The sequence below is a fragment of the Maniola hyperantus genome, chromosome 4 (genome assembly GCF_902806685.2).
Source record: "Maniola hyperantus chromosome 4, iAphHyp1.2, whole genome shotgun sequence".
Lineage (NCBI taxonomy): Eukaryota > Metazoa > Arthropoda > Insecta > Lepidoptera > Nymphalidae > Maniola > Maniola hyperantus.
This window is the reverse complement of record NC_048539.1, coordinates 6680442-6707668: the sequence shown is the minus strand read 5'-3', so window position 1 is coordinate 6707668 and position 27227 is coordinate 6680442. Positions and strand designations below refer to the sequence as shown.

The 27227-nt window shown below is 39.5% G+C and overlaps 1 protein-coding gene across 4 annotated transcripts; it reads right to left on the bottom strand.

Annotated features, from left to right (window-relative positions):
• Nucleotides 1-91: 91 nt before the first annotated feature.
• Nucleotides 92-27227, bottom strand: LOC117997037 (protein Wnt-11b-2-like). 4 transcript variants are annotated; one of them, XM_034985204.2, is made up of 7 exons: nt 26825-27222; nt 10392-10627; nt 5025-5235; nt 3383-3652; nt 2891-3056; nt 2216-2478; nt 92-1577 (listed from the first exon to the last, which is right to left on the bottom strand). In XM_034985204.2, the coding sequence occupies exons 1-7, from the start codon at nt 26896-26898 to the stop codon at nt 1400-1402; spliced, it is 1398 nt and encodes a 465-aa protein (XP_034841095.1). In that variant the 5' UTR covers nt 26899-27222; the 3' UTR covers nt 92-1399. The 4 variants fall into 4 exon arrangements, with proteins under 4 accessions (XP_034841095.1, XP_069354338.1, XP_069354337.1 ...); XM_069498237.1 differs by lacking the exon at nt 26825-27222 and adding an exon at nt 26714-26732; XM_069498236.1 differs by lacking the exon at nt 26825-27222 and adding an exon at nt 11191-11460.

Sequence of the window (27227 nt, the reverse complement as noted above, 5' to 3'; positions counted from 1 at the left end):
TGTCTATACGCCATACGCCTATTTGCTGTCTACCACTAAAGTTTCTTTACAAATTAGTTAAAAAAGGTTAATTAAATAAAACTAACAGCAATGAGTTTTAAGTACAGATTTATTTACAACATTAGACGATAATTAGTATCATTACAATTTATTATAACATTCTACTGAATAAACTTATTCATAGTTTATTAATTTCTACGCGTTGTTCAACGACTAATTAATTATTACACTTACTTGATATTAAAATTAAATATCTATCGGCGACACTATCAACTATAATACATCTAGCAACATTTAGAATAGTTTAAAACCTTATATACATAGTTTTATTAAAATATCGAAACATTAGGTGCAAATAGCACGTTCTATTAATACTACACACATTTATTGTCACAATAAAAAACTACTGTACCTATTATTTTAAAATATATTTTAAAAAAACAGAAAAAAGGTTAAGATTCTTGAAGGAAAAAGTTAAAACAATAATAATTTTAGACTGTTCAAGGGTTAAATGTACTTCCTGGTAGTTATCATTATTGAATTTTCAATAATAATGGGTGTTTAATTCATTCATAGCCGAATCTTTTTTATAAGATATTTTATTTAGTAGTGCACAAGAAGAGAACCGCAAATACCTACTGCAAAATACTGCCTTCTATATTAATAATATAATAAATAATATTTCATTTATGTTTAAATGCTAGTGAATAAATAAGGGAGACAATTTTTACCTCGATTTGCTTACAATATGACTAGTCAGTAAATTGAACACGCAAAAACTTAACTGTCTTAGTATGAGAATCTTTTTTTTCGACATGACAAAAGCTAACTTTCTCACAAACTATATGTTTAGCGTCACTCATTCAGGAGGACAATCTGAGCATTATAATCAGTGCAGGAGCTGAGCAGTGCTTAAATCAATATTACTTAAAATAACAGTCTTTGGTTTATCTACCTCTATTATGTAGATAGTAAGTTAATAATGAGATGAAAATCTTAAGGAATATTTAAATTGTGTGACAGGCGACAGACATAAGTCACTTGGACTGGCAAAAAAATGTTTACAGTTTACACGAGGCAACAACCATGCCTACACTATTTAGTCACTGTCTTAATAATATAAACCTGCCCTTACTCAAAATATTTAAAAACCGATATTGAGATCGTTGTGAAATACATAGATTTCATAAAATAATACAATTTACTTGAACAAAATATGGTTTTTACATGATGTCGTTGTACCTGTACCCCTATATCTAGGTCGAAACTAAATTGACATGATAGTGAAAGACATTCCGCAAGCATGACCGTACCGCAAGAATAATACCTATCTACAATAATAAGATTTTATTGGGTTTTCAAATTGCCTGTTTGCGACTCGTGTCTGAAAAATTGGCGATCAATTGCAATAGTGGTCTTCGGTGGTGACGCGACAGAGTTGGCAGTCGACGCGACAGCACCAGTGGTAGCGACAGCGGCAGCGCTCCAGGCGAGCGGAGCGCACCGCGCGCCGGCCGCGCCCGCAGCACAGGCGTCCGCACCCGCCTACTGCCCCTCCGAGGGTTGCGTTGCATTTTCTACCGAGAAAATAGAGGGCACGTGAATACAAAAATTTTGAAAATAGCTTCATCACCACTAACCACTCGTCGCCGGCTCACTACTGAGCATGGGTCTCCTCTCAGAATGAGAAGGGTTTGGCCATAGTTCATAAGCTGGTCAAGTGCGGATTGGTTCACCTTAGAGAACATTGTAGGTACAGAACTCTCAGGCATGTAGGCTTCCTCACGATGTTGTTTCCTTCACTGTTAAAGCAAGTGATAAATTAAACACAAATTACTCCCGAAAAGTTAAAGGCGCGTGCTCGGGATCGAACCCTCGACCTCCCGATCACTAGGCTAGCTTTTAAATAATGTACCTAGTTAAATTGTAGATATGGTACACAAGAATCCCCCAAAACAGATAAATCTAATTGGTACAACGTGCAGTATGCGATATGCAAGACAAATTGATCTTAAAAACTATTACATGTATAGTCCGTGACAGGTCGAACCGGCATCGGGGAGGGATAGCCTCGTACACCTGCACCGCCCCCGCGCTCACACGGTGCAGGCGAGCGCGGGTGACGTGCGGGTGTGCGGGGCGTCCACCGCCTCATATCCCGATTGCCATTTGAACCTGTCGCGTAATATACATCTTATTGATATTATTAACTAACCTGCCATGTGTACCCAAAGAGCCAGCGGCTGGGTCGGGTTCGCAGTAGTCCGGACTCGGCGTGACGTAACGCAGTCTTGTCTTGGTACGACGACGACGTCGCGGCGGGGAGCGCGGCGCGAGGGGGGCTGCGCGCGCGGCTTCGTGCGCGAGAGCTTCGGCCGCGCGCGACAGCGGCGTCAGGGCACGCCAACACGTGCGCACCGAGCAAGACCCCGATACACCGTGGCACGTGCATTTGGTGCGCATGCCTTGTGACACCGCCTGTCGAACGAAACCTTGTCTTCAGACTAGGTGATAGGAATGTTTAGATGACCAAGATATCAGTTGATACTGTTGGGTGACGGCTAAGCACCCTGCGCAGTGGATGATTTATCGATGCGCAGAAAGCCGCAACCTAATGCCGACTAAAACCGGATGTACACCAATAAAATACAGACCTTATCGCTCAACATTAAGATTTTAAACACAAGAACAACAAAGACTCGTGCTATCTCGCTCATAATTCGCGCATCCAAAACATGGCTCGTAAGTCGTATGCAACAACCAATAGCAAACAGACGCGCGCTATGATTGGCGGAGATATTTTTGCACCATTAAAACAAGATTTCTGCGAACGGTGTAACTTATAAAAGGGGTAGTACTGTAAAGTATTTCTGCAAATCTTTATATTTACCTTTCTTCCGAATCGGCTATTGATGAGATTAGCTGCAGCGATGAGCGGCCGTAGATGTTGCAGTCGGGTGTGGAGGTCTATTTGAGGATCGAAGCGAGGATCATCCGCCGCCATACGATACTCTATGTTTCGATGTTCATATTCTTTTTCGTCGTCATAGTCGTATCTAAGAAAAAGCAAATAGGTACTTAGTCAACTTTAAGAACACGTGGCTAATTTAAAACATAGGTACTTAGTACTGATATAACTAACTATACAGACGACCTTACGACGAAACGCTTGTTTATCTACAAACACAATATGACATATAAGTCCCGCAAATTGCTATTTGCGCTGGAACCATGTCTCATTAACATCGAAATGACGTCATTTTGACGACAGCCGAAATAAAAATATACCATCAGCTCGAAACTTCAGTCTAGTGCTGACTTCACTAAAATGGATTGCACTAGCAATTTGCAGGACTTATACCTACGCTTATTCAAGCCTTACCTAGATCTGAACCTCTTCCTCGTAGGCCGGCCTCGTCTCGGCGATCTCGGCAAGCGTTTGCGTCCACGCCGACCTTTTTTCCTCGGAGGTGCACTCGTATTCGCCGGCGCAGGTTGGTCGTCCACTAGTATCACAACAGGAGGCATAGCTGTCGGTTCGAAGGTCGTGGTAGTTCTCTCTGTGGTCGGCGTTTCTTTTTCGATGAAGTCGTCTTCTATCCTACCGTCTCGCACGTCTATCTCGTGTGCATCCAGGAATTGTTTTGCAAATCTTCGAAAAAATTGAGAGTTCTCTAAGTAGGTATTTTGTAGAACATAATCATGTGATATATTTTGTAACTAGATATAGGTATACATGTATGTATACAGTCTAGACTCAATATATTATATCACCTAACACTTGAATATAATATGCAGCTAGCTTAGAGATTTTCGAAACTTATTTTTTTACACTATTCGCAAATCGCAATAAACTGATTTCCTTTCGAAAGATAGGTATTCTCAGTTTGATAAAATCTTTGTCACAATATCGCATGCCTTGTGCCGGTTGAATATCTCTAATACAAACCCATAAAAAATAACTTCCTATATACAAAAACTGTTGCGTGTATCTTTTTATGTAAGGGCACGCGAAAGTGAAACTTCTTTGGGGTACTTATATTCAAATTATGCTGGTATGCTTATACGACTAGGTAAGTAGTATTGTACCGTCATGGTCAGGTTTGTTTTAGTAAAATATACTGTCATGCTTTACATATCTATAATATAAAAATGAATCACTAAATGTGTTGCTCATCGCAAATCTCGACAACAGCTGAACCGATTTCGCTAATTCTTTTTTTATAATATTCCTTGAAGTACGAGGATAGTTCTTACGGAGAGAAAAATTTAAAAAATTTGAATCGACTGTTAGGCGGAACGAAGTTCGCCAGGGCACCTAGTTAACAATAAAGTTGCCAAAAGGTGCCTATCTAAGTATCTAACTACCTTTTCTTTTCATAGCCTTAGCGTTAAAACCGATCTTGACAAAATAATATGGCCCTGGAATATCTGCCACATTAGGCTACTTTTTATAATAACAGTAACAAATACTAAAATGATGAGGAGTAATAGGTTGGCATGGTATGGGCATATAATGCGGAGGGAAGAAAGCCATGTCACTAGAAGAATGTTAAGTATGCATGTGGAAGGAAAAAAGAGGAGAGGACGACCAAAGAAAAGGTGAATGGATTGCGTGAAAGAGGATATGCGTGAAAAAGAAGTGGATAATACGTTGACGAATGACAGGAATGAGTGGAAGAAGAAGACATGTTGTGCCGACCCCACGTAGCGTTGGATAAGGTAAGGAAGAAGAAGTAACAAATACTAAAAATTTCAAAATTGCCAACACGAAAATTAAAAATAAATAAAAAGTGTTATTTCTTATGCGATGGTACGGAACCCTTCCTGGGTGAGTCTGACTCGCACTTTTTATCCCTAAAATCTCTAAAATATCTTGGTCCCACGCAGGGTTGGAAAAAAATAAATCATTTTTGTTTAAAACTATGCTAACCCACTTGATACCAGAAAATTTAAAAAAGGTAATTTCACGGGAGTGAAATCGTAAGCATCACTAGCAAATGTGATTAAGTAAAATTTCCAACCTCTCAGCCCACTGAAAGTTGTCTCCACATCCGCCCCACTTGAACCGAGCATGCGGTTCGGGCGGCACGGCCTGGCGCGGCGGGCGCGGAGGCGCGCGCGGCGGCGCGGCGCACGAACACGCGGCCAGCGCGCCCGCCGCGCACGCGCGCGCCACCGACCACGACAGCGCCGCTGCCGACATCGCGTACACATAGGCTTGCTCGCGCGTACCTGTCATAACAATAACATAGGTCTTCTACATCCTGACATTTATCACCAGTTTTTTGGTTGACTGTGGCACAAATCACAACAGTTACGGAACTTTTAACAAAACGTCGAGGCTCCGACGCATAGAGATGGCAATCATTCATCCAAGCTTCGACGTCACTGGCAAGTGTCACAAGTTAGTATATTTAACGCTAGGTAAGTAGCCGGTAGCAAAATATACAACATCCAAGATACAACGTCGGAATAGCTATGAGTATGATATTAGAATAATTATCACATTTCGAAAATAAATATCCTATATTCACTTGTACATAGATACCTATACTCTACAGGCAGGTCTAATTGAAGAGCTACGACAGTCACCTCTTTTAGTAGCACTCAGCTATAGTTTTGAATATATTAGAAGGTATAGGTACTTAATTGCCATTAAACTAAGGTGTATTACCTATTTAGGTTAAGAGCATTCGCGCAATCTATTACTTAATCTTAACTGGGTCACCGTCAAGTTTTGCACAGTCATAAAATTGAAGTGCTTGCACTAAAGTTTTAAAATTGCATACGAAAAATAGTTCAAAGATGTTGGGCTAAGTATAGGTGAGTAGGTATTTGTAAATTGTAATTTTATAGTTAGTTTTAAATTGAACTATTGTAGGTAGGTCAGCTAAGGTACAATCAGGTACACCCATGTCGACTTCTGATTCGAATGGGCATCCTTTTTTGGTACATAGGTACGCTAAGCTCTAATCATTCGCCGCCGCTCGTTCCGAATATAATTCAATACTCTCCAAACTACCTGTGATCTCTATGGGGTTAAAATGTACCTTTATGTGCACATCACTGCTCTTCAGTATTGAAAATCGATAAGTACCTACATAAACTTACTGACTGATACAACACTGAACAGACTGATAGCTTAATGAGCTTACGACCTGATTTCATAGCTACTTACTGCTAATTAAAAGCAATTTCGTAATAGAATCTAGATAGAGCCCGAGCGTCCAACGACCATGGCCGTTAACATAGGCAGTGGGCGAGCTTATCTCTACACATCGCTAGATAGCGCGTCAGTGCACATCAACGTTATCTAAGCCCCCTGGCCCTCTAACGTCCTGCCCAGGGCCCAGCACGTTTGATTCATGCGTGTAATTAAATCTTTTGTCAGATTCACTGAGCCCTCGGCCAATAGCATTGTGAATTTGGCAATCGAATCCATCAATCCTTTTTAATTTGACGGACTTGAGATACTTTATAAATCCAGACTGTTTCGGCGGAGATTTGCCGAGTGATCTATAGGAGTCGTATTAGGCATGACGGTCGTCAGTATTTTCGTTTTAAAAAAATTTGGTTACCCTAAGTTTATGCGTATGGCCACTGGCTCGCCGTGGTACATGCGCGACGTGGACCTCCACAGAGCCCTCCAACTCCCGACAATAGCTCATTACTTTAAACAGCTTTCCAAAAACTATTTTGATAAAGCCATTAGACACCCCAACCCCCTAATAGTTGAGGCAGCGACATACACCCCTGACCGAAACGACCCCCCCGATAAAAGACGCCCTACGCACATCCTTAACGATCCCGACGATCAAATCATGACCGACAATGCTCCCTATCTCGTAGGGCTACACAATACAACCTCATCACAGCGTCTTCGCCGGCGAAGACGAGGTCCCCGATTTCTAACGTCACCCGGACGTGGACTCACGCCACGGCCTCGGGGGCGTACGGACTAACCAGTAGTCCAACAACCCCTGCACCCATCCCAACGTCATCCTAAGCCGTGGTCCGAGCCTCACAGGAGGCGCCCTTAGGAGGACGTTGCCCCCCCGACCTCACGAATCATTTCTTCGAGCCCTAGGGCTCACCCCCAGGCGGAGCTTCGCGCTCGCCAACCCCCCCGGTGACGCTGTAGCGGCCAGTAGGGTCTACACAGCATAGTCAATCCGAAACAACACAACACTGTGCTAGCAGTACAAAAGTGTACCTACAGGAGGGATATTACGATAAAATAACAACTCAGTATATACTTTGCTCGTACATTGTAACGGAATCACTTTTAATTGGCTTAAGGCGGGTACAGACTGCTGTAACGTAACATGCAATGTAACACGCAATGAAAGAATTAACCGTCCACATTGTCGCAATGTAACAAAATTCCCATAGTGTGGACGCCTTGCACGCACGAACCGTGCACACTACGCGCACGAACAGAGCATTTCAACTCGTGCGCGCCGCGATCCGCCATTTGTCGGTTTTTCGCCGAACACAAAGGGGCGCGCAGTGCGCACAAAGATGCGAGTACGTACGTGCTCAGATCGTGCGCACGCTGCGTCCACACTTATGAAATGCTCCTTTCATGTTACATTGCATGTTACGTTACATCAGTCTGTAACCGGCTTTACACTCTTTGGTTTTTTGTCAAAATCCATTGTCACATCAAGAATACCATAAATACAGCCAACAAATTGAGATTGTAGGTAGCAGTGATTGATGCAGCTTTTTGTAATCGACTAGCTGTATTACGTGACTACATCAGCGCGCATCCTGCGAGGCTAGTTGACACTTTTTTTAAGTTGGTCTTAAATGGTTAATATTTGTCCTATTAGATCAAAAAAATTAACACTATATTTTTTTGCGCCCTAAAAACCGTAAAACTTTAATTTAAAAATATATTTTTCTTAGACAGGTGAAAACACTGTCGGCCATGTTTGGCCGATAGATTATCTGTGCTCTGACGTCATGCATTTGTAAACAACAGCATAACCTCCCAAAGTGTAATAAACATGACTTCTATACTAGTTTACATGAAAAATATAGTAATTATCGTTATTGTATCATCCGAGAATGTAAAAACGCATCGATAAAGACCACAGGAAAGTTGTGGATTAGAGTGCCCAGTGAAATAAATATACGTAACACGCGAAGACTTGCTAGGGATCCTATATGACTAACGACTTCAACCCAAATTTATTTTTGCAAAGATCACTTTGTTGTAAGTCTTACTTTATAACTTATTCAATTTATAAAAAGAAAACGATATTTTTTTACGTTTACTATGAGTTTTTAGAAATATATAAAAACTAGCTTATGCTCGTGACTTCGCCCGCGTGGACTTCATAAATTTCAAACCCCCATTAACCCACTCAGGGGTGGAATTTCAAAAAATCCTTTCCTAGTGGATACCTTCTCTTTACCTACAAAGAACACACCCACCAAATTTCATGTATCTAGGACCAGCTGTTTAGATGTTTAGGCTGTGCGTTGATATATAAGTTAGTCAGGACTTTAAATTTTATATATATGGATACTACGTTAGTCCACGCGTGACATTTCTTTGTTTACATATTTAATGACGTCACATCATGGCTGACAGCGTTTTCTGCATTTCAAATAAAAATAAAAACTGTATTTTTTAAAATTGGATTTATATATCCATCCTGCGTTTTTAATAATTGTTATTGATATATTTCGTTGTCTTAAGCAAAATACTATAATAAATAATCATTTATTGGACGAAATTAGATATGAGTCAAGTAGCCTATTCAAGTACTAGAAATCCCTAGTACTTATTTCAAAATTCGTAAGGTTTTCTTTACCAATTCGCACCTTGAACATACCTAAATGGCTAAAAATTCAACAATTCAAAATTTCCAATAGTACTTCTGTTTGCGTGTTTATCATTTTCAGTTGCCACGCAATGTTACAAAGTATAATTTAAAAAAAAAGATCAATAGCAAGACACGGAAGCGATACTAACGCAATTATTTATGGCGACAAGTCGATGTACCATGCACGAACTACTTTTGCCCTTAATGCAATACGAATAAGGCTTTCGAAAATGCCAAATGCTTTTCGCGTGCTTTTCCCAAAAGCGAACACGAGCAAGTAATAGGAAGTGTACGCAGTCGGTGATATTCACGACATGTTATTATCGTTCGACGTCGGAGACAGCAGACAAAGGTTCGTGCCAAGATAATATTATTAGGTAATGATCACGTGATGGTTTTTCGTTTATCGTGTTCCTTTTTTGTTCAAAAGTGGGTAGGTATGCGTTTACTTTTTGTTTTCCTTAACAAACTTCGACAAACAAACATGTTGTGTGCAAAGCATTTTACAAAAGCTTCCTTTCCTCTTGCATTTTAGAATGTGGCAAGAATTTCAGACTGACAGTAACCAATTTTGGTATAGGTAGGTAGGTACCTACTTTAGTATAAAAGGGACAACAACCTGATCCAAATGAATACTTAATTTGAAAACTATGAAACAATAGAATTATACAAAAATTAATTGCCCGAAAAGCGATAAATAATTGGTCGTTGGATATAAACACTGAGATCTGAGTGCGGAACGAGGCAACGGGCAACGGGTAACAAGAAAGGGCGCCGCCGCCGTTACGCTGGTCGAGTACACACAATGCAGGCTGATTTAAAAGACTGCAAACTTGCCCTCCCTTATCTCTCATTCTTCTCTCATTATTGTCGAAGGTTCTTTTAGACGTCCTCGGTTCTAGACAGAGCGGATCCCGTCCGTACACCGAACTTATAAAGAAACTTTAATGAAATGGAATTGATAAACTAAGTGAATGGACATCGGACATTCTTTGTTAGATAGGGGCATAGATAGCTACTTACATGATAGTTTTACTTCAAAAGAGAAAAATAGGGATTCGAAAGTTCAGGGTCTTAACTGAAAACAAAACAAAGATCCTGAAGGAAGGAAAAGTTATGTTAGTTAGTTAGTGTGTTAAGTTAGTATAATACTTAGATTATAATATGTTCTGTCTCTCTAGCTCAACCTACAGCCTACAGTCTACACATACACACACCTATGTACCTTCTACAGCTACTTATATACGACACGCAAATATATGACGTAGGCACAACGAAAAAACATCACAGTTCAGACTCGCCAGCGTGGGTTCGGTAGCTTGGAAACAAATATAAGTAACCTAGTATTTAAGTATAGGTTAGTTATTAGGATGAATTTATCTGGCGTCTCGCGAAATTTTCGTTCAGACGTGCCGACTAGTGCCAAAATAATTTAGGTAACATTATTATAGATCTAACCCATTGGTGTCGGAACCGACGGCCGGTGATCAACCCTAAGGTCATAATGTTATAGCGTCGTTATTTTCTAACTTAAGGGACAGGATTACTTACCTGTAAGTAAATCAGGCGTGTATCTCGGAGCAAGCTCAATGGACGTGCAGTTCCAGCGTTCGCCGGCGTGTGCTGCGAGGCAGGCGGCGCGGGCGAGGCGCGCGGCGGCCGCTACGTGCGGCATGGCGGCGGGCTGGCGGCGACACGCGCGCGCCTGCCCGCCCCACAGCGCGCCTCGACGTCGTGCCTCCGCACAGTCACTCTCCGTCCAGTTGCCTTCGTTTTCATGAAGCGATCTACGAACACATTTTTACTAAACTAAAACTGCCATACCCCTTCCAAGTTAGCCCGCTTCCATCTTCAATACATCATCTTCATTATTTACCACCAGGTGAGATCGCAATCAAGGGCTAACTTGTAACGGAATAAAAACAATCAGTATGGGTACACTGTAAGAGCTACGTAATCCACGTTTCTATACTAACTTGCAGGTGCGGTGTAAACTTGGAGTTGTTTACATACCGGCCGCCATTACGGACCCCTTTCCTATTATTAAGACGGGCGTAAGCTTCTAAGCAGCTCTTCACTCATCTAAGGGCTCTATGGCGGAAGTACAATAAAGACGTCCAGAATCACATTTTATAAATACGTTAAGGCTGATTTATTTCACGTTTGATTCTATGTTTTTGTACTATACGAGTATCTATTTTAATGATGAATGATGTCTTGCAAAATGTTCTACGAGTAGGATGGAGGAGGAGGAGAGCTGAGAGTGTGGGGGTACTGAGAATAACTTAAATAATACATTCTAACATACTATTGTCTACATAGGTACCTAACTAGTCAATTAAGTACTTGCCATCGTCGATCATAGGCGTTTCTATAACAAAGGTATGTGAAGTTTCTCACAAAAATGCTGCTTTAGCCTTTCAATTAAATAACTTAATACCTAGTATTATTTCATTAATAACATTGTGACAATATTGCATTAGGGTCTTCTAAAAGTTGTATATTAAGTACTATATCTATTTTTTCCAGCGGCTTTTACTATAATTTATATAGCAAGTAAATTGTAGAGTAACATATTATCGAAAATCTTATTAAGGGTGGGTTCACCATTCTGTAGTTTACTATTATTTTAATCGTTTATTTTTATCATCCACATTGTTAGAACTCGGTTGGTCTTCGGCACCGCGCCGCGCTGATTCTGGCCGAGAGCCGCGGTGGAATGCTTCGCACATGTCGTACAAGTAATTAGGCAGAAAGTCATTCGCCTCGCCTTCCCTTCGACGGAGCAAACTGTATGCCTCCCGTAATGTAGGTTTCGGTGTCAGGCGCAATTCTAGCTCGACAGCAGAAGGGAAATGTGCAGCTAAAGAGTAAACAATCTCCAAATCAGAAGGAGGGGGAGTCAAATGTTTGTAATTTGACACTTTATAAAGAAAGTATTCCGACATGCTCATTCGCGATTTCTTGTCATCATATTTCCCTAATTTCATATCATATAAAATAGACTTTTGTCTGTCGGGACCCCAAAACTCTTGTTCGAAGGCTTCATAAAATTGATCAACATTTTCAAATTCATTCCTGAAGCAACGTGCCCACATCAGCGGTAGTCCTTCGAGGCACGAAAAAATAAAATTGAGCTTCTTCTCACTTCCCATGTTTAATTCAGAAATGTAAAATTTTACACTCTCTAAAAAATCCATAGGGTGTGTATGTCCACTATCGTCGAAATGAGGTCGCTTATTCAAAGATGCAATAATCCAGCCGTTGATTTTTTCAGAAGATATTTGAATGAGATTTTTATTTACATTAGAATTATTTTCATCATCGATTTCTACGATCTTGGGTCTCGGTGACGCTGCTTTATTTTCACTTTTGCCTAAATTTGGAAGAGACATATGGCTGCGTAATCTAGATGAAGGCATATCGTTGAATATATCCTCTTGGCTTTGTGAAAATCGCACTCCGAATCCTAACGTAGTCGGCTTATATATAGAGCCACCGTACAGAGCAGAATCCACACTTTTTTTGCGTTCCTTGTGAAGTTTATCTTTACACACTGAGGTTGATATTTTGTCAACCATCTCTGATAAGTTTGTTACTGAAGATCTAATTTGCCGTAAGTCAACAAATAGGCTCATCGTAAAACAAACATCGAGATATTTAATTTTAAAGGCACCTGTTTCTTCTTTTTAGTAATTTCTGCAACAATATAAAACGGATTCTTTACGTTATGAAGCCCATAATATGAATTACTTAGCTACAACCCGAATACATACGATATACTAAAGCTGCATAAGAAATAAAAAATATGGTGCATAAAGTAAATGTATTTTTAAATCGAAAAATGAAATAGAGAGCTCAAAGATATGCATACGAGTATGATGGAAAGCAAAACAATAATGATTCTGAATCGTCAAGGAGCTTATAGGCAAACTGTTCAGGGTGCGTGCGTAGCAAGGCCGTAAAGTTCTGATTTAAGGAAGCTTACGTGCGGTGGCGACGGGCTGGCAAATGGTACTACGAGTACATTCGCCCTCCGTTTCGTTCTGAGGGATACCGTACTTGCAACTTTTTGTAAACGCTCATATTACGAGAACTGGGTTATGGTGGACTGAATATTAAATTTCATTGACGTCGTGCTACCAAGGACACTCGCTACCGATGACTCCGCTTCCGATGTAACGAGGGGTGCGCGCTGTTCAGGCTAGGCATGAATTAAATGTCTTTGCGTGACTAACTGATTTTATTATTATTTGTTGCAAATTGCGGAATGTCAGTCTCGTATTTATTTTTTGAAGAATTTGCATTTGCCGTTTACGAATTTACTTTGCGAAATATTGCCTATAGGTACCGGAGAGAGATTTATTTTTTATTTTAATGAGTATACAAAGAATTTGTGGAGGACCTACTTTCAGTGCTTTTATTAAGCATTGATCTGTTATAAGTGTAGTTACCGAGCAGTGTACCTATTCAGTATCGACGTTCTTGTGTAGTTCTTTGATTAACAATTAGCTCGTTTAGCTTAGGAAAGCGATATCCGGCCTGAAAAGCCTAGCCCTAGGGGGATTTAAGGAGAGTGCACGCGACGTCATTTGTGACGCGTGGTGGTGTAGTACAATGTAGCAATGTAATTTACATTACACCATTGCATCGACATCCAACCACGCGATTTTCGATCGTCACTTACAATGGCCATGCTTTAATGTGTAGGTACATGTAGCTAACTACAGTGTACACTCTGCATAGCGAAATTGAAGACACCGGGTATTTTATTGTATTATAAAGAGTTTTCGGTAAACGGAAAGTAAGAGAAAAATACAATTTTAATAAATATCTATCAATAAAACGATAGTAGGAAGTACCTACTGTAAGTAAATACGTGCTAGCACAGGTGCTAGGCAATTACAACGAACAAATGAACACATTTCTAAAAATTTCATTGTGCGTACGAAATATTTACGACGCTTTATCAGCATGGTGTTTAAGATCTGTGAAATTATTGTTTATTGGTCTAAATAATAACGTATTGTTTCGTAATTGACAGTGGTTGCTACACTATATAGAATGTTTCAATAAAAGAGTAACAAATTTAAACCAAAGAGTCTAAAGAGTTTTTTGTTAAATAGAAGTTCGCAATTTAGAGTTTACACTGTATGTAAAATCTACATGGTAGATACATACCTGCCTAGATACCAATAGGTAAGTACTAATAGTAATATATTTTGTATATACTTACATTTGTACTGTACGTGTTCATACTGCTCAGTATAGGTAGGTATAAGATATCTTTCGTGTTTTATTTTACAACCTTAGGTACCTATCTAATCTACTTATAGAGATATGTCTAATCTCTAACCCGAAGATTAATTTCTAGTTTCACTTATGCACCAGAGAGCGAAAGATGAACGGAGTACGGACGGTAAGCTTGTAAAGCCGATATTGTGCTTTTAGCAATGCAATCGACGCGCGACGGTAAGGACTGCTCCTAGTTCACGGAATCCTGGGGTTTGAAGCATCAGAAATCGGCACAGCTGTGTTTTAAACTTACACATCAAATCGAATCGCCGCAAGCGCAAAGTTACGATAGTTCATAAGTAACCGTGTCTTCATTACGGTTAATTCATGTGGATTGCGATTGTTCGTCGTCGGAGTTCGGACCCAGTGCAGAACATAATCGCATTCGTCACGCCGCGCACGTGCAAGCACAATCTAATAAAATAATTCCCGTATCAAATTTTACGCGTCTATCACGATCTAATAGACAAAAAGCTACGCAGACGCAAGGGTCCGCTTTGTAACAACTGGTTGCGACACACAAAAGAACACCGATCCTTTGGCCAAACCGCTTTGTGATTTGACAATGTAGATAATTTTAAAATAGGTTACACTTTTTTTCCGTGGATAAAACTGAAAGCTTTTTATACGTACTAATGATCGCGACTTCATCCGCGTAACTTTTAGTTTTAAATCCCGAGGAAACTCTTTGATTTTCCGGGATAAAAAGTAGCCTTTGTCTGTTTGTAAGGGATGCAAGCTATCTCTATAGTACTAGACAGATACTAGACTTTGTCAGCGTGAATTTAAGTTTTTTATAAATCCCGTGGTAACTATATGATTTTAATTCATGGCTAGACATTTCCCCGGGATGCAACTTGCATCTTTGTACCTAACAAATGCCGTCAAAATCAGTCAAATGGGTGGCCCCGAAAAGCTTGCAGACACACATACCTTCATACACATACTTTCGCATTTATAATATCTACTAGCTGATGCCCGCGACTCCGTCTGCGTGGAATTAGGTTTTTTAAAAATCCCGTGGGAACTCTTTGATTTTCCGGGATAAAAAGTAGCCTATGTCACTCTCCAGGTCTTTATCTATACCTACCCATGCAAAAAATCACGTCAATGCGTTGCACCGTTGCGACGTGATTGAAGGACAAACCAACAAACAAACACACTTTCGCATTTATAATAAGGGTACTGATTAGTATGGAAGTATGGATTAAGGGGTGTAAGATTTTACTTGCAAATTTTTCTTTCATTGTTTTGATTTAGATTTAAAATGCTGATTTCGCAACTGTCGTATAAACTAGCAATCTGAAAGGTTTTTGATGGAAAAAAACAAAAAAACCTACACAGCTGACGCGGTTGCATTGGCGCGCCGCGAGCTGATTCGGCTTTAATGAAGATTAAATACTGTATGATTGTAGCGGGCGTGCGTGTAGGCACCGCACCATGCCTGAATTCTACCCAAAGAGAAAAGTTTACAATAACTGAAGTTAGCGATGTTAAACTGTTTTCAATGGTCTTCAAAAGTTTAGTTCTCATATAGCAAAATTTAAAGACCTACTTACTTATGGATGAATAACTACATATAGGTAAATATATGTACCTACCTAGTAAATTATCATCATCATGATCAACCCATCGCCGGCCATTGCTGAGATCCGGTCTCCTCTCAGAATGAGAAGGATGTGGCTATAGTCCATTACGCTGGCCAAGTGTGGATCGGCACTCATATTTAATGATAATGACATGATCCGATATATTTAAGCTCAACATCACCACCAATATTATAAAAGCGAAAATGTGTTTGTTTGTTGGTTTATTGGTTTGTCCTCTATCACGCAACAGAGAAACGGATTGAAGTGATTTTTTGCATGAGTAGGTACCTATAGTTAAAGACCTGAAAAGTGACATAGACTACTTTTTATCCCGGAAAATCAAAGAATTTCTACGGGATTTTTAAATATACTAAATCCACGCGGATGAAGTAGCGGGCACCAGCCAGCTAGCTAGCTCCATATATATGTAGATTGTAGATGCGTATATCCGATTACTCTAAAGTCAATTGGCAATACAAAAATATGATGATTCATTTCCGAACCCCTATACTCATCCTTTCTTAGTAGGTTGACTAAGCAATTAGTTACATTACCCGAAGAAATTTCAATTTGTTACAATCAGAGGCAAGATACTCGTCCGTCCCCCGCCGAGTCGCAGCAAGCCTCCGTGCTTCATTAACCACGGGGACAATGATACTTTAATTATGTGCCATTCGAAACACACACTCACTGCAGGTTCTCAAACTAATCTCAAGTAATAACTGCTATTAATCAAAATCACCTGCCATTTCAAATAGGTGGATGAATTTGTTTCAAATCATGGAACTTTAGAAATTATGGAGATGAGGTACCTACTTAGTTGCAATTTTGATCGAGATCAGCCAATTCATATTAAGGTTGGTATAATATCTGAAGGAAATGCGCAATCACTGGCGTAGTTTAGCTTCCAGGATTTGCCGATTTTTGGAGGACCAATAATCGCCCATTATCAACCCGATGGATGTTGGTGTCAAGGGAGGTTGCGAGGCTACAGTGCACGGTTAGGATAATGTATGAATTCGTGCAAATTATGACGCCTTTGCAAAGATTGACGTGCATAATCTTTGCATAATGCATCTAATTCCGTCAATAGTGGAGCCATACGATTAGAAATTCGAAAACAGATCCAAGAAATTAAAGATTTTAAGTGGCAACAGGCAATGATTAAAATAATATAGTGAAAATATTCGTTGGGTCCACTTGGTCCTGCGATTTGCAGTAGTAAGGACTTAATGTAGTAAAGAAAAATACCGTGTCTCAGAAACTGATCCACGAGTCAGGTCAGGTGGCCCAAAAGCTGGCGCTTTAGCCCAACGGCTAAGCCTGGTCAACCAACGATTCAAAAGCGCCAATGTACCCATTGGATGGTGTACTTATATTTTTTATAATATTTTGTTTTATCGTATTTCTTGGAATTTGTTGTTTCTTTATACTATCATAATTTAAAAATGCTAAATCTGATACTCAACCTATATCTATAGCTAAATAAATACTTGTAATAATTATTGTTCAGACCCTGTTTATGCGAAAATGCAAAGTCGACAAAGAAAAGGTAAAATTATGCATGCCCAAAGGTTTGCAAACAAATTGCTTTATTATTAAAACGTACCTACGTGCCTATCCCCTTTAAAATATGAAAATTATAAATTCAGGATAGGTTTCACTATCAACTAGCTATTAAAATTTATGCGTAGCACGTGCATAATCTCTTAACCAATTTAGATGTGGGAAGCGTCCATTGAGAAGCAACCTGAAATAATTGAAATAAATGTTGGGATTACTCAACAAATTGTTCAATACAAGGGCGATTTGTCTAAGTCGTCTCGTGAAATGTACAATTGTTGTACATTATTGATATAAATTTGATACAGATCTACGTAACTAATGTTGTAAGACCACTGACCGGTACGATGAGCAAGGATGAGCATTCATTAGGTACCTACTACTATGTGTTCTTTAATAGAAAAGAAAACTCTGTACAAGATTTCCGTTCTCTCTCGTAATAATTTCGTCAAGTTCGAATTTTGAATCCATTCCGAACGTGAAAGAAAACTTTTCCGAGCTAGTGACAGAGTGAACTAGAGTGAGGGAACATGGAGGGAAGTCTCGGTTTGCTGCTTGGATGAAATGGTTTGCTGAATCAACGATATGACAAATATTAGGCTATGGTGACGTGAAGTAAAAGAAAAATAGGGTTACCAAGGGCTACTTTAGGGCTACCTGCGTCAAATGTAGGTAAAACACCTGCCAGTGACGTCGAAGCCTCGACGTTTTGTTAGAAATTCCTTAACTGTCGTGAACTGTGCTGCCGTGCTAGTGAGATGAAAATTGAAAACGAGTAAGTACCCTAGTTACTCAACACAATCCTCATTCATTTTTTTTTAACTTGGAGTTAGAGGTCACTGAAAGAGCAAAACTCGCATACCTACTTACGTAGGATATGGTAAATGGTTCTACAATAAATGAATTAAAGTTACGAAGTCTGATTTGACTTTTGAATAGACTTTTTCAATTACAATTTGTATGTTTTCCATCAGTCGTGGTCGTGGGGCGAGCCGGACACTTTTACGGTGGTGTTTGCAAAAGGTTTTACAGGGGTTCGAGTATCAACGTGCCTTATCTTTTGTATTCGCAGTTTTATTTAGCTTTAGAGATGTCAGCAATTTTACAATGTTTTTATTTTGATTTTAAAATAAACGAGGACCTGTCCGGCTGTCCGCTACACCGTAATTTACTAGATATGAGCTACCTTAACAAGTGCCTCAAAGACACCTTCGACGCAACGACATATGGTTACAGATTAGGTACCTACTACTACAGAATCTTTTAGGTATTTTTTATGTTAAGATAGGCTAGCGTTTGACAACAAGATCATAATCTATATATATAAAATTCAAAGTCCTGACTGACTGACTGACTGACTGACATATATATCAACGCACAGCCTAAACCGCTGGTCCTAAAGACATGAAATTTGGAGGGTCTATTTTTTGTAAAGAGTAGGTATCTAAGTAAGAAAGGATTTTTCGAAATTCCACCCCTAAGTGGGTTAAATGGGGGATGGAAGTTTGTATGAAAGTCCGTCATTTTTCAAGTTATTTGCATGAAAATTGGTATTTGGGTTTTTGGTCACAAATGAAGATATACGTGTTTCAGGATTGTTGGAAAATTCGCCCATAAGGGTGGTAAGTGAAATTTGGAAAATAGGTTTTTTCTTGCGGTTAGGTCAGTTAAGAAACGACGACGAGTTGTTTGTTTCTGAAAAAAAATGCCATTTGTTTCGTGTAGGCTACGCGGGCGAAGCCGCGGGCAGAAGCTAGTGCTTCATAAAAAGCAAGGATGAGGTCTAGGATGGAACGCGCTTGCTTAGAGTATGCCTATCCACTCTTGCCTCAGGTGTGTAGGAGCTTATACGTGTCTGGAATCACATGTTGAAAGCTATGATGATAAAAAAATACTACTTACCTAAGTTCCGTTTTTTAAATCAATTTTAATGCGTAGTTATAAATACCTAACTCATGAGTTATGACTGTTATCATTATCACTATTTTAGCAATTACTAAGAGTCCTTAGATATAATATCTTCAGGCATTGTCGGCCGTTAGCGAGGTGGAATAATTACTGGGATTGTGAGAACAATAGACAATGTGATGTGATTGATACAACCGCTCAAGAGTGGTTGAACCCGCATTAGTTAACGACTTCGACTTACCTACTTGTACTAGCTCATTATCACAATTGAGCTAGAATCGCAGAGATATAGTCCGCGACAGGTCGAGACGGCAATCGGTGTATGAGGCGGGGGACGCCCTGCACACCCACACGTCACCCGCGCTCGCCCGCACCGGGTTAGCGCGGAGGCTGTGCGGGTGTGAGATGTTCTCTTCCCGATTATCATTTTAACCTGTCGCGTGCTATACGCAGGTCTACTTGAAAGCAATACCTAGTTCATCATCATCATCAGCCCATTGCCGGCTCACTACTGAGCACGGGTCTCTCACAGAATGAGAAGTGCTTGGCCATAGTCCATCACGCTGGTAAAGTGCAGATTGGCAGACTTCACACACCTGAAAACATTATTGAGAACTTCTTAGGCATGCAGGTTTCCAATATTTAGTTGCTTCAAACGCACATAGCTCTGAAAAGTTAGAGGTGCGTGCCTGTAATCGAACCCCGGACACCCGAATAGGAGACCGACGTCTTAACCATAAGGCAATCACCACTAAACAATGGTTAAGTACAATAACTTATTTTCCTATTCTTCAAAATGGAAGCTCATTCATTAGTCAAATAGGGCGTAGCAAAGAAAATGCTACGGCAAGCCGCAAGGAAAGAGCGGTAACTTTGTTTGACGCATTGCACTACGCGCAACTGAAATACAGCGATTCTACTTATATGTACTTATCTACTTACTGTTCGTACTTATGTGTGTTGTGAAAACAAAACGTTCGTTATTCCTGCTTGGCAGTTTAACTGTAGGAACATGTAATCCCAGTATAATAGATAGACAGACTATTTAGGCTTTTCCATACTTACTAGCAGGTTAGGTAATAGTATACTATGCCTACCTTGGTATACAACTCTACTGTGCTATACTTATAAGGTGGAGAATATATATTTTTAAAATTTTATTATTATTAATAACAAGCACTAAGCAGCCTATGTCCATCCCTGGGATGTAAGCTAACTCTGTACCAAATTTCATCAAAATCGGTTGAACGGTTGGGCCGTAAAAAGCTAACAGACAGACAGACAGACACACTTTCGCATTTATAATATTGGTATGGATTTATTCGTACAAGGAAAATATAAGAAGTAGACAGGGAACACTTCTCTATCTCTCTGGTGGAGAGAATCTCGTTGGTCAGAGTCAGACTATAGTCTAACCAAGCCGGTGTTTCTCAGTAGATAAATTAGTGGTTAGTAACCACTAATCGGACCACAGAGAATTTTTATTTCGCTTAAAATCTACGGATCTGACTCCAATTTCTGCAAGTCTAACAAGGTTTGCTATTTTTTACAGCTAACATGAGTTTATAACTTCTTTTCTCACCCCATCACCGGCGCACTATTGAGCACACGTCTCCTCTCAGAATGAGGAGTCAATAAGCTGGCCAAGTGCGGATTTACAGACTTCCACCATTGAGATCATTATGGAGAGATCCTAGATATACAGATTTCCTCTCGATGTTTTCCTTCGCCATTAAACCAAGGAATATTTAATTGCTTAAAACCCACGTCAAAAAAGTCCTCGAAAAATCAGAAGTGCCGTGCCCGAGATCGAACCTTGGACCTCCGATAGTAAGCTGACGTCGCCGCTTTTTTAGTAAGGAATTCTCCTACCTTCGAATACCCCTATAACTCGTAGCATTTAGCAAGTAGATATATGAAGATGTCACATTTACTTATCGTTTCATATTCAATTAATGAACAACCACAACTTCAAAGTGGCCGTCGATACGGCCGAACGGGGAACGGGTGAGTAAGATAAAAGCCGAGCAAATACACTTCGCCGAGGATGTCGGTAATTTATGAATTTGTCAGGACAAAGCGAACATCGTCGGCGGTGAAAATAAAGAGCACAGCAGCGGCGTGGATAAATTCGTGTCAGATCAAATGAAGCGAGGCCCGGGACGATTTGTTTTACTTATTCCCCGTTACATACTACTCGGCTCATTAACAAATAAAAAATCGCTTTCACAATAAAAGCTGAAGACACGAGTAAATCTGTTCCGTTGAGTACGAGTAGGTACAAAATGTAACAATAAAATCTATAAATATATAGCTGATAGGTACATAAAGTCGTTCCTACTGAGCGATTAAAAATTTAGTTCTATGCGCGTAGGTGTCGAAATCAAATTTTAATAAAAATAAAGGTGTTAGTTGGAGCGCACTTACCTAGAAGATGCCTATTCACCTTGAAATTTCTACTTAGAGCCGGCAAAAATTTCAGCCGTAACAATACCTATATCGTTTATGTTGATATGTAGCCACACAAACATACCAGAGTATAGGTAGGTAAACGTGTACCTACGTTGTAGTTGCCTTATAATTACAGGTAGAGTCGCTCAGCACTCCGCGAAATTAGCCCTCGCGAAGCCCTTCACCTTCACCGTTAAAAACTTTGAAGCATATTCATTACGTACTTACTTGCATAATTTAGGTAGGCTAGATACGTTCTACATCAACCTTCTTCTTTTTTGTCTTAACTCAATTACTTGATTAATGGAAATAGGTCACGATCCTCAGCAATGGTGAATACGAACGCGGAGAGACTATTAGCTACTTCTTTTATATCTAAGTAGCTAGCTAGGTATGTTTTTATCCAACTTTTGAAATAGATAATATTATGTTTTACTTATGAGTATTTTGAAACACATAAGTAGTCATATCTTCACATGACTAAGTACAGGTTTCCTTTGTAAGAAAAATATAAAAGGCAATAATGTTACGTCTGCTTCAGAGCAATAAAATTCGTTGAAGTAGCTCGTTTTTCACCCGCAGGCATATCGTGGACCGCTGAGAAATGTGTAGGTACGGGAGAATTCAATAAAAATCACAATCGTAAAAACTAAGGCGGCAGTTATATAAAAATTCCTAGGAAGGCATTAAGAGCGGTCCCCTAATAATAGGTCCCGCCAGATGCACGGGACGGTCGGAAAAGTCACAGGGAACTCAAGCGAGGGAATTATTTTTTTCGGTCTGCCACACACGGCCCTTACTAACTCAGCGAAAACTAAGATTGTTACTCTCTCAGGGATTATTTATACTCCCTAACAGATTTCAATCATACGAAAATCGTTATTGTGGGGGACACTAGCAACTAGGTCAAACAGAATATGTACCTTTACCTACCCCTATCTAAATACTTAATATCTAAATCTGACACAAAAAAGTACGAATAAAATAAGGAGCGATAATAATCTGGTTAAGACGTCGCCCCCTTATTCGGAGGTTGGGGGTTCGATCCCGGCATACACCGGAGCTATGTGCGTTAAGGAAAACAGCGTGAGGAATTCTGTAACTGTGTGCCTGAGACTACTGATAGTTATCCTGTCTGAAGTCTGCCAATCTACACTGGGCCGCGTGGCGGATTACGGTCTAAGCCTTTCTCATTCTCAGAGGAGACAGTTCTCAGTAATGAGGCGGCGATGGGTTTATCATGATGATGATGATGGCATGGCCTCCGAAGTATTAGGCATAGTCCTATAGTCACCTGCCATAGATATAGAAGCTATCTTGTTATCATCATCTTTTTCATCAACCCATCACCGGTTCATTGCTGAGTGCAGATCTCCTCTTAGGGTTCGGCTGTTGTCTGTATATTGTCTGTTTATTTTTCTGTTCTATAGATATGTATAAGTATTTTCTGGAAACAGACCCGCTACCATTTTGCTAGAATAGTTATAGACTAGTTCAAAGAGAATAGTTACCTACATTGTTTTAAATTTAATACTCTTGGGCATTCAATCAGGTAAGTATCGTAGGCACGAGTTTGCGGTAGGAAACGGCTTTTTAATCTCTTTATTTTAGGCTACCATAGTAGATACGCCTACCTATAGAAACATCTAGACGCTACAAGCAAGGCTAGGCTTTTCACTTTAATTAAGAACCTACGTTATACTCGTAGCACGTGCTACGTTCGAGCTTTTCCAAACTCTACATGTTGAGTACCTACTACCTACTACGAATACCTAAAAGTAAACTTTGTCGATACCGAGAGCTACGTTAGCGTACCTATTTCTTACCTCGTCCACCAAATACGGTCTACCTAGACGTATATCGTTAAGCATATTTCCATTGGTCATAGCATAGTGCAAAGTAAGGAAGGAAAATATTTTCAAAATAGAACAAACCAGTAATAAATATTTCACCCGCATTTGGCTACGACAGATCCACGTGAGGGAATGCACCATAAATCGCTCTTTTTACATTCACTTCTGTTTGTTTTGATTTTAGTAAACTTAGGTCTTTTCGGCGATAGCATTTTATGGAGTTTGGATTAAGTACTTTGTTAAAGATAGTGTAAGCAATATTACAGCTGGTACATATATGAACTGGCATAATCACTTTGCAGAAAATATTTATAAAATTAATCTAGTAAACAAAAATCTACGAACAGTGCGTGTTGCCATTATGACATATAATGGATCCGAGATACGGTCGCTAACTATGGACTTCATAAGAAAGCTCAGAATCACTCAGCGGGCGATGGAGAGACCCTCCACTAGGTGGACGAACGACATCAGACGAGTCGCAGGGAGCCGCTGGATTCAGGCGGTGCAAGATCATGGCGTGTGGAAGTCCCAAGAGACCTTTGTCCAGCAGTGGACGTCTATCGGTTGATGATGATGATGATGATGATGATGATGATGATGATGATGATGATGATGATGATGATGATGATGAATCTAGCAGTCGACAAAAAATGTTTTCAAAGCTGTTTGCAATCGGGACATTAATGTATCTTAGCAATAAGCATAATAATGGTGATGTAAGTCAAAGGAGGGATAGTGGTATAAAATCATACCAAGAAAGTACTTGCCTACTTATTTTTGGATTTGGGCGATCGTAATATCACGATATAGGTACACAATATGATAATATATATCTAAAACTGTATTTACATTATCCAAACAAATAAATATAACACCCTGTTGTTCAATTTATCGGCTTTCCGTCTGTTTGAACATTCTAATCTTCTAAACGGCTGAAACGATTTTGATGCGACTTTCGTAGGCAGGTAGGTGAATAAGCAAAAATTATTTAGGTTTCATCTTATACAGTTAGATATTACTTAACTAAATGTTAACAAGTACCTACAGGAATTTTAAAGAAAGTAAATCTTAGCGGACAATTATATCACAATGACTTAAGTATAATGTATAGGTACCCTACTGGAATAAGGTACGCGTTCTGAATACATATTTGCCGCGAATCGCACGGGTTCTTGTTTAGTCTGGCTGTGAAATAGTTATGCGAGGTGCAGAACTGTGCTTAAAAATGAGTTATTGAAATAAGTAGGGTAGGTTCTGAGTTGATGTACCTATCTAATTTAAAAAAAACTTATGTCATAAAAAATAAGCTAGTTATGAAAAAATCTTATGTAATAAAAATAAGCTAATAATGTAAAACCTAATAGGCATCATGAGAGAATGAATAATAGAATTCATTGTTGAAATAATTGGATCTGATTACTGTAAATCGCGATCGTACAAATTCGCATTTCCAGGGATATTTCCGGTGTAATCTCGGGTTGAATAATTGCGAGTTGCAACGGAACAACGCCACTCATTAGTGCAATGTTGAATTAGGGAGCGATGGGCGCAGGGGACTGAGACTGCTCGGGTTACCTCGCCCGTGCGTAACGACTGGCGTTTAGCACTGGATTGAGGGAATAACACGATTATTATATGTAGGAGTAGGTAGTGTCTTATAAACCAACGGTGAACCAAAAGTAGACTTCAGGGTTTGGCAGGAGAACTCAAAGGACCAAAATAAATGCTAGTCCGCTTTTCGGAGCCATTGGGACTTTTTTACACGACAGTCCAGAAAAAGGAATGTAATGTTTTCAGTGATCCTAAGTTAGAATCCTTGGAATTCAAACTAGGTACTCGCAACAAAAAGTACTATTATCGTTAGCCTTGAATGATATTTCAACTGTATCAGATTCAAAACAATTAAATCCAATGCCGGAAAACCATCGTCTCACTCCGTGTGTGCTAAAGCTAAGGCTATAATATGTTGACGCTTGAGCACTAATTAGTAATTACCTACTTTTGTACCTATTAATCATAGCTTGGAGTTTCTACTCCAAGCTATGATTAATAGTTCTTATGTGATATACTTCTTAAGTCTACATGTTAATGATTATTCCAAAAATGCATTACAAACAGGTAAACTATTGGAAAATAGTATCGAAACCCGGAACAGAAGTTTTGAGCTCAGTCACAATTTCCCGTGCTGAAAATTTCCTAACGCTCTATTTCCGGTGTTCAACAGCCAAAACGGAACACACGGAGAGGGAACGGACGGAGTGTCTTGCCATGTCTTATAGGTAAAATTATTATCTATAATGCCCGCCAAGTAAAGTGAAATATTCTTTATTGTACACCAAAACCAAAACAATAGAAATATAACAAAGATGTTTGCAAGTACAATAGGCGGCCTGATCGCTAAAATAGCGATCTCTTCCAGGCAACCTTAGGGTAGAACCGCGAAGTTTCAGTTTTCAGGATTCCGTACCCGAAGGGTGCCAACGGGACCCTATTACTTAGCCTCCGCTTTCCGCTCGTTCGTCTGTCTGTCTGTCTGCCAGCGAGCTGTTTCTCATGAACCGTAATAGGTAGAGAGTTGAAATTTTCACATTCTTTATTGCCGCTCTTTTGCTTTTGCTTTATCTTGTACGATGGTACGGATCCCTTCGTGTACGAGTCCAACTCGCACATGACCAATTTTTTTTTCAATATACTGATAACTGAATTTTACAGCAGACACACACGACACACTTTCGCATTTATAATATTACCTACTACGCAGCAAAAATTAAAAAACTTACGACGTATCTTAGTCAATTAAATGTAGATAGGTAGGTACAGTACCTACCTATCTACATTTAATTGACTGGTTATTCAAAAGTAGGTAATTACTAATTAGTGCTTAACTGTACCTACCTACATAACCTTTAAAAGATAGGTAGGTACAGTTAAGTATAGTACCTTTCAATAAAGTATCTTACCTACAATATTTTTGTCAAAAAGTTACAATAGGTGCTTTTATAGCTACGTCCAGATCTCTAAATTACACAAAGTATTGGTTTACATTATCTTAATAGGTAGTACCTACTAAACCTAGTAGTACTCACTATGTAGATCGTAGAGAGACGTTTTTTATAATAAAAAAAATCATTAACAATTAAGTCATTAGCGCCATACACAGTAGGTAAGAAAATACATTTTTAATGATTTTAATAATTAAGTAGGTACTTACCAATTTTTTAAGAGTAAACCTACCTAACTATATATTATCTTCTTCTTTACGAAAAAAAAGTTAGAAACATTAATTAAATAAGATACCTACTAAAAGGAAAAACATACTTACAGCCATCGAATCGCCTTAGTAGATTTAGGTAAAAACACAAAGAACAGAATAAAAAACACAATAAATAAACGCATCACAATTAAAGTAAGTTCTAACGTCCCAAATTAACATCCATCACTAACCAGTGACTAAGAAAAAAGAATATAAACAAAAAAAAATTAAAGAGAGTTCACGGTAAACAAAAAGACTGATGTAGAGATCGGGCGTATTATTTGGCGCGAAAATCGGTCAAAGAACGGTACACACAGCTTATTACGAAGCTGCACGAGAGAGTTGTGACGCCGGGACGTAAAGTCCGCAACTCTCGGCGCTCGCGAGAGGAGGACCGCTTCCACACGCGTGCGGACGCCACGCGCCGTCACCCGTCCGCGGCCAGTGGTCAGGCGAACGCCCGCCCGCCCGC